General features: G+C 39.7%; 1 protein-coding gene across 9 annotated transcripts in view; it reads right to left on the minus strand.

Annotated features, from left to right (window-relative positions):
• adgrg6 (adhesion G protein-coupled receptor G6) overlaps positions 1-5,311 on the minus strand; it is a 165,360-nt gene extending 160,049 nt beyond the window's left edge. For 6 of the 9 annotated variants that reach the window (XM_084031053.1, XM_084031050.1, XM_084031049.1 and 3 more), the window contains exon 1: positions 5,043-5,310. In XM_084031053.1, the coding sequence (XP_083887179.1) occupies positions 5,043-5,044 (2 nt within the window). In that variant the 5' untranslated portion in view covers positions 5,045-5,310. Of the gene's footprint in view, positions 1-5,042 lie in introns of all 9 variants that reach the window. The other 3 variants (XM_084031045.1, XM_084031044.1, XM_084031052.1) reach the window with 1 other exon arrangement.
• Positions 5,312-9,222: the final 3,911 nt, after the last annotated feature.

Raw genomic sequence — 9,222 nt, forward strand, 5'->3', positions numbered from 1 at the left:
AGACTGAAAACTTTTATGTTCACCATAGCTTTCTGCTAAATCTTTTAATGTCTGCACTGTTTTTAATTATTGCAAATATGTTTTTATTCTCCTTGTCTTTCTGTAATGCATTTTAATTTTGCCTATATTTTCTTTTAATTCTAATTTTTGTTTTGTCACTTTGTTGTACGACATGTCATGATGTGAAGCACTTTGAGTCTGCCTTGTGTATGAAATGTGCTATACAAATAAAGTTGCCTTGCCTTGCCTTCTGTTGGGTTGTTTTGCAACTATGTCATTTTAGGAGCATTTTTTGTTTCGTGTGTTTCACAGACCAGCACTGTGCAGCTCCATTGACATTCACCAGAGAGCAGCAGGACAGGCAGGTCCGGCATTGTTCCCTGTTCTCTCCACAGATGAGAGCAGGTTCACACTGAGACCATGTGACAGGCTGAAAGAGTCTGGAGACGCTGTGGTGAACGTTTTGCTGCCTTCAACATCATCCAGCATGACTGGTTTGGTGGAGGGTCAGTGACGGTCTGGGGAGGCGAATCATTGGAGGATGTCACACAGATATCCATGTCATAGCCAACGGTACCCTGACTGCTGTTAGGGACCAGGATGAAACCTGCAGGCAGATGGGGGAGGGGGAAACCCCCCTGTGGAGGTGCGTGGCTGTTTCCACACAGAGGACGCTCCAATCTAAATGTTCAGAAACAATTCAATCTGCATCCATGAATTGTTATATAGAAACGAACCCTGAGGTCCCCACACTAGCCTTAGCGCAGCAGCTGCCCATAACGTTAGCACGACCTGCAGCTGACTTCTGAACAATCTAACTTCAGCTCTAATAGACAGCAGAACTCTAAGTGAAGCAACTTGACCTTCATCAACATGTTAACGTGATGTCGTTGCAACTGAAATACCAGTTTAGTCTAGTGCAGGTGAGAGTTGGCAATGAAATACCAGTAGACATAATATCCGAATCTGAAGATCTTTTAATGCTGCAGCATGAGCCATCCCCAGTGCGACGAAGGAATGACTGAAGAGTCACTCTTTCTGTTGGCACTTATAATGCAGTTGAATTTACATACAGGTCTGACATCCTGCAGCCCCCCTTCTCCATGTGTCCCCAGATGTTGTCTTTGATCAAAGGGTCATTGTCTTATCCTGCATCAAAGGGCTTGTTTGGTGACGCCCCTGGTGGCAAATGGTCCTGCAATACGCATTGAGGACAGACAGCCATTTTCCCACAGAAATACATCATTAAATAGGAATTTCCCTCACAGTGATTAATCGGCTCTTTGGATACGTTGTTACTTTGGAACCAACACTTGGAGTTTACTGCGATAACTGTCTTGGTTAGCTTAGCATTTTTACTAGCATTAGCTAACACTCAGCCACTGGCTGCACCTGAAACTCCTCACCAACATGATATTCACAACATATTCAGTATTCCTGAATTGCAGACTATTAATGGGGAAATATCACAGTATGAGGCACAACGGCACTAACGTAGTAGTTGGGTTTTACTGACCATTGTTACGTCATTGTGTCCTAAAAATGTTTTTACAATGTACAACAGTACATCATTTTCAACTTGAATAATTCATTCATCAAGATCTTATGTGTGATTTAAATGTTACCTTATTTTTTTGGTGTGTATGTTTTGAGAGAAAGAAATCTTTGTCAAATTCCTTGTGTTGTGAAATCATACTTGTCAAATACAGCTGGTTCTGGTTCTCATAGATATACACAGTAAAAACTGTATGTAACTATATTGCCAAAAGTATTCACTCACCTGCCTTGACTCGCATGTGAATTTAAGTGACATCCCATTCTTGATCCATAGGGTTTAATATGACGTCAGTCCACCCTTTGCAGCTATAACAGCTTCAACTCTTCTGGAAGGCCTTCCACAAGGTTTAGAAGTGTGTTTATGGGACTTTTTGATCATTCTTCCAGAAGCGTATTTGTGAGGTCACACACTGATGTTGGACGGGAAGGCCTGGCTCTCAGTCTCCACTCTAATTCATCCCAAAGGTGTTCTATCGAGTTGAGGTCAGGACTCTGTGCAGGCCAGTCAAGTTCATCCACACCAAACTCTCTCATGCATGTCTTTATGGACCTTGCTTTGTGCACTGGTGCACAGTCATGTTGGAACAGGAAGGGGCCATCCCTAAACTGTTCCACAAAGTTGGGAGCATGGAATTGTCCAACATATCTTGGTACGCTGAAGCATTCAGAGTTCGTTTCACTGGAACTAAGGGGCCAAGCCCAGCAATCAGACAAGTACCACCAAACCCAGACTCGTCCATCAGATTGCCAGATGGAGAAGCGTGATTGGCCACTCCAGAGAACGTCTCCACTGCTCTAGAGTCCAGTGGCAGCGTGCTTTACACCACTGCATCCAACGCTTTGCATTGCACTTGCTGATGTATGGCTTGGATGCAGCTGATCGCCATGGAAACCCATTCCATGAAGCTCTCTACACTGTTCTTGAGCTAATCTGAAGGCCACATGAAGTGTGGAGGTCTGTAGTGACTGACTCTGCAGAAAGTTGGCGACCTCTGTGCACTATGTGCCTCAGCATCCCCTGACCTCGCTCCATCATTTTACGTGGTCTACCACTTCTTGGCTGAGTTGCTGTCGTTCCCAATCGCTCCCACTTTGTTATAATCCCACTAGCAGTTGAGTGTGGAATATTTAGGAGCGAAGAAATTTCACGACTGGACTTGTTGCACAGGCGGCATCCTATCACAGTTGACAGCTCTGGTAAAAGCCTTTAAATTGAGTTAATGAGGATATGTATATTTTCCTACAACAAACTTTCACGGCAGTTCATCATATAATCACAAAATTAAAATCCAGTGATTTGTGTACATGGACACCAATTAAAAAAAATGTACTTACAAACTACCGTATTGAAATATGTATGTGTATGTATGTATGTGTGTATGTGTATGTAGTATCGTTCATGCCTGCATTATTGTTTTGAATGTCAGTCGGGATGACATTATGCTACAAAATGAAAGTGAGGTTTAGGCAAATAAACTGCTGTTAGTTTTAAAAAACAAAACCAACGTTTGGTTTAAACAACAACAACAAAAGCAACATTCGATTTAAACAACAAAACCAACGTTAAGTTTAAACAACAAAACCAAGGTGTGTCTCCTATGTAAAAGGATCCTAATTTACTTTCCATTGAAAGAAAAAATTGCTGAAAAACTCCCTGTACTTGAAACCAACATATTGCAATATTTCATTCCTATTGAACAAAGGGACTGGGTTGGAGGTGGGCTCGTAGAAACTCATGCACTCAGGTTCAGGATCAGTATTACAGCCAACACTGACTTGAAGCTTCGTTTTCTATATATTTCACCAAAGAGCAGCCTGAACATGCTTTTCCATCTAGCAAACTTCCTGTTACCCGATCAAACGCTGCCGGCGATCCAGCAGATTTCATCACTTTTATAATTGAACTGAACTTAATAAGAACTTCCCTCATGAGGTTTACTGTCTGTGGTGACTGCAGGGTGAATACGGGGAACGCCTCTGCAGCATAATGTCATTAGGATGGACCTGCAGGTGGAGATCAGATCTCCCTTCACTTTAATTACATTCCTCTCAAACAGCTTCTCCTTTCATGTCCCCAGCTGGGACCCGTCCTCCACCTGGGGACCACTTCCTGTCAGCAGCACCTTATTGGACGTCTCCATTTTAAAGAGCTCCACTTGCTGTTCTGTGGATGTATCACTTGTACGGGTTGTGGGACAGCTGTCTTTCACCTCCAACAACGCCGTCTTTGATGAAGTCCTGCTCTTACAGCTTCAACAGAACGTCAATGGCCTTTATCAGGATTATTCAATGTTTGGATTCGTCTGAGATAAATACTCAAAGTGAAGAAGTTTGATCATCAACTTTTTGCTTTGTTTGGGGAAAAATGATTAAACAATGTATTGATGATCATATTTCAGCTGTGTGATCACAATCGAACTGAGGTCTGAGGTCACATGTTATTGTTCAGGGACTTTACATGATTTTACTATTCAAGTGTTTATTTTTTAGCAGTTTTATATATGTTTTTGTTCAAATATGACAGTATGCAATGATGAACACCTCAATAAAACAGAATTACACATCCATGTACAACTAAACATACAGCGTTTCACTCCTTAATTTAAAGGTCTGACAAATGATATTCACCTTCACTGTTATCTGCTGTTGCATCACTTCCTCCTGTGTAACCATGTTCATCTCCAAACACACTAACACTGAAACAAATCCACTAACACTGAAACAAACAAACTAACACTGAAACAAACACACTAACACTGAAACAAACAAACTAACACTGAAACAAACACACTAACACTGAAACAAACACACTAACACTGACATAAACACACTAACACTGAAACAGATACACTAACACAGAAACAATCCAACACACTAACACTGACACAAACAAACGAACTAACACTGAAACAAATACACTAAATAAACAAAACCCCTTAATTAATTTATACTAAAGTAACATACTGTCAGCTGTTGTTTTTATTTTTATGAATTCAATTATTACCTTTTGTTTTATGTTTTCACTGTTTGTTTAGACAGCGTTTAATAAATGAGATTTGTCTTTCTGACAGTGTTTGGGAGTCTCCGTTCTACCAGACCTTTCACAGGTTCTGCTGGATGAAGCATCATCATCATCATCATCATCATCATCACCACCACCACCACCACGGAAAACATTTTCCAGACAGTTCAGCTCCGAGGTCACAAGAGAAGAAAAGAGAAGAGACAAGTTTCTGCGTCTCTTTGCTCCTTTTTCTCTTAAACTTCACCTCAACCACAAAGTCACAACTTGAACCGCAACACTGGGAGCACTGGGAGGCGAGGGAGTTTTAACTGTAAATCCAAATGTCGAAACAGAGCGAACAGAAACGAGACGCTCAAATGACAGAAATCCAACTTTGACGCATTCAAACCAACAACGGAAGCGTTGTTTCTGATGGAGACGCCGATTTTTCTCTTATTATATTTCATATCTGAAGACTCACATGACTTCAGTGGAGCGGCGGCTGGTCCTCCTGCAGGATCATTCTCCACCTCCACAAAGCGGCCGAACTTCTTCTGCTGGAACTTTTTGTCTTGCGCGCAAACTTTTTAAGGTTCCAAATGAAGAAAATCCAAACTGCGCCGCGCAAAAGTGTCCAAGGTTTGGACAGAGACGGACACGGAGACAGAGACGGACACGGAGACAGAGACAGAGACGGAGACTCTCCGGTCCTGCTTGGTCTCTTATCCAGACTCGCTCTGAAGATGCTTCTCCCACTGAGAGAAACGCAGCGGAACGCAGCGCCGTCAAGCTGCAGCCAATACAACGATGCACTTCCGGTGGAGTCGTCAACGCAATGTAGCCGAACACGTAGTGGTTCAGCCTTTCAAAATAAAATATTTCACACACATTTACTTCCGGTGAGAACCCGACTCTTCCAAATCAAACGAAACAAAGAACAAAAACGTCCTAAAGTCAAATGTTAGTGATGTTCTATATCTTCATTTGCCCTGTTTTGGGCTGATACTCAAATCCGGTCATTATTGATCATCGATCATTTAGTTACATTGATGTCATTTATTTTATGGATAACTTGGCTGCTGGTATTTCAGACTGATGTTAATCTTGTGATTATTTTTGATTAAATATCTCTTTCACTGGGCTCATGTATAAGTTGTACAACTACTTTAAGTCGCTGAAATATATATATATATATATATATATATATATATATATATATAAAGGCATTTTAAAAAGGATTTTGAAATGTAATTATCTATTATTTTGCCACATTGTTGTCATTGTTATTAATTGATTAGTTAGTTATTCCTGGTCTTGTATAATGTCCTTTTGCTACTAGTTTATTCTAAATACAGTAGTGGAAAGTAACTAACTACATAGTCCATAGCATCCATCATGGTGGGCACGTTGTGATGACGCTGCAGGAAACAATGGTGGAATGAAGAGAGCAGGAACAACCAGACACGTCTCATTTGCATTTAAATGTCAGTGAAACTGATTTTCCGTCCTGATAAATAGAAAAAATATCAGAGCGGAAGCTGCAGAGATTCTCATCAGGAAGAAACCGCCTCTGAACCTCGGTCCCTCTTTCATTGCATTGAAATAGTCCCCAACAAAGTCACCATGTCCTCCTGTTTGTTTGATAAAAGCTCCAACGAGCAGCTGATTTAGTATCGCTACTGATGAAACTGTGTGTCTGTTTACGTCTTCAGTAGGTAGCAAGACAGGAAATCCTGTAAAATAATAATAATAATAACACAATATCTAATAGTCATTATAATACATATAAAAAATTGAAAAGAATTGAAAAAATAAATAATACTACTATACTACTACTAAGCTACTTATAATTATTATTATAATTTGTAAGTGTTTGCAGGCTATCTGACCTGGACTGTGACTTCAGTCCCCAGTTTACCACCTAACCCCACTCTAAAAAACACAGTTTTAAGAGGAAAAACCTGGAGTGAGAAAATATTCAGGATTGTGTAACATCAGTAAAAAGGAAACATTTTGTTCCTGGCACACAAACCAACGAAATAAAACCGGGGTTTATGACAGAGGACTGGAAGGACAAAAGGACACAAGACAAAAGAAATAATAACTGATGTATTTGTTTGTTCTTTAGATAGAAGCAAACAGGGACAAAGCAGACACGTGAGACAGAAAAATACTTTTCATTTGAAAAGCAGATAATGGCAAAGACAGGTGCTGGAGGAATGTGGAGGACAGAAAACAGACAGACAGACAGACCTGTCTTTCATTCAGACTCAGATAAATCCTTCCCAAGTTAAATCATAAATAAATTAAATAATAAATAAATGAAACTGCCTTCCCTGGATGAGTTTTTTGTGTCCAAAAGAAGTTACTGATGATCTCAGAGATTAACTCGACTAAAAGTTTAGTAGCCATAATCTATGTTCTACCCCAAAAAGAACATAGTCGTGTTTGTGTTATGCTCAAAAAGTGAGAGCTCATGAGATCACTGTTATTATGTCTTTAACTTTAAAGGTTCAATTGGTGATTCTGTTCAGAAACACTTTCTGTTATATTTGAAATCCTCGTAACATACCGATAGCAACGAATACATAAAAAGCTCTGACAAAGAACATTTTCCAAAGGTCATCTGTGGCCACAGCAGGTCATTGAACTGTCTGATTGAAGGGGGCGGGACTTTTTTGCTTCGGCGCTGCATTCAAAGTCAAACTTTCAGTGGTTTTTCCAAATGACCTACTCAACCTTTAAGTGACATTTTAAGGAAACATTGTATTTGAGGAGCTTTCCGATAAGAAGAAACAATGTGACATTCTGTTGTTTAAAGCAAAGCGAAGCAGATCTCAGTAGTCCCGACTGGGTTTTTCCCATCTGGACCATCAAAGCTAAAAATACTGGACCATCATTTATGGTCTGTGGATGTTTGGATGGAAGCTTCAGTTCATTATCAAACTTATTATTGTCCCAAATTTATTCTGCACTTATTGTAACGTTACATGACTAATTTCTGAATGACGTGATCACGTTGTTTCTGTGTCGTCACTGCCGATTCAGACAACTTTGAACCTGTCGTGTCTCAGACTTCGAACTTGGTTTCATGTAACCGTCATCACACTGAGTATGAGAACATCAATACTCAATGTTTTCCTCTGAGAGTACACATATATAAGTCTGCTTTTATCAAATGGAGGTCGAGGTCCACAGGGACTCTGAGACTCTACAGGAACTCTTGAGATTCTTCAGGGACACGAAGGTCCTGCTAGTTTGGCTCAGAGAGCTCTTCTGTTGCTCTCACAGGAGGGAAGTAACAGATACTTTGTAACTGTAAAGTACAAATACTTTGTTATCGCTGTTATTGTTAGTATGAAGTACAAGTACTTTGTTACCATTAGTAAGAAGTACAAATACAATGTAATCGTGACTGCAAATTACAAATACTTTGTTACAGTTATTAGAAAGTACAAATACTTTGTAACTGTTACTACAAAGTACAATTACTTTGTAACATTTACTACTTAGTACACATACTTTGTTACCGTTGTTGCCGTTGGTACTAAGTACAAATACTTTGTAACCGTTACTACAAAGTACACATGCTTTGTTAAAATTACTACTACTTTGTTACAGTAACTACAAAGTACAAATACTTTGTTACAGTTACTAGGACGTACAAATACATTGTAACCGTTACTACAAAGTACACATACTTAGTTACAGTAACTACAAAGTACTCATGCTTTGTAACCATTACTATGAAGTAAAAATACTTTGTTACAGTTACTACAACTTTGTTACAGTTACTACAAAGTACAAATACTTTGTTAGTTACTAAGAAGTACAAATACTTTGTTACAGTTACTACAAAGTACAAATACTTTGTTACAGTTACTACAAAGTACACATACTTTGTTAGTTCTTGTGCAGCACAGATGGGCAGAATGACAGCGAGTTATCTTTGAAACCGTGAATGCATCATGTCCTGCCAGCGTGGTGAGTTCACTGGATGAAGTAAGTGAGACGTTGAAGTGAACACATCAATCAGAATGATGGTAAACGATGTTTACCATCAGAGAGGACGGTCGCCAACAAAACCATTGTTTTCATATCGACCAATTCGGAGAGGAGTTGCCGAGGTGACTAGTTGCAGAGGTGACGAGTTGAAACGGACGATATGTTTGGAAATGGAAATGTCTTGTTGAGCTGTCGGATGTGAGAATAGGAACCAAACAATGATAATCTTTATATTGATAGAATACCGTCATCCTGCAGCTCATTTCAGATCCCGTTTCTGCTGCTCATCACACACCATGATGGATAAGAACCAGAAATCAGTAGCATTCTCAGTGGACTATTGTTTAACCACTGATGAACGTTGTTAGCAGAAGTAGCATGTTAAAACTTTAACTCAAGTTAGAACAGCACTTGTGTTATATAAACTGTATATATAGAGTTCATAGTGCTGCAGGGTGCACACATCACTTTGAAGAGCCAACAGATGAATTTGGAGCTCGACACATATCTTTTCATAGCTTTTTATTTCTTGAATGGATTTTCTGGGACCAGCTGTGGCTGGACGAGATAGACATGACTCATTTCTGATTCCACCCAGTGAAGAAGGAGATGAACATGAACATTTAATATAATTAGAAAGAGTAGGCAGAACACCA

The sequence above is a fragment of the Eutrigla gurnardus genome (assembly GCF_963514095.1).
Source record: "Eutrigla gurnardus genome assembly, chromosome: 16".
Classification (NCBI taxonomy): Eukaryota; Metazoa; Chordata; class Actinopteri; order Perciformes; family Triglidae; genus Eutrigla; species Eutrigla gurnardus.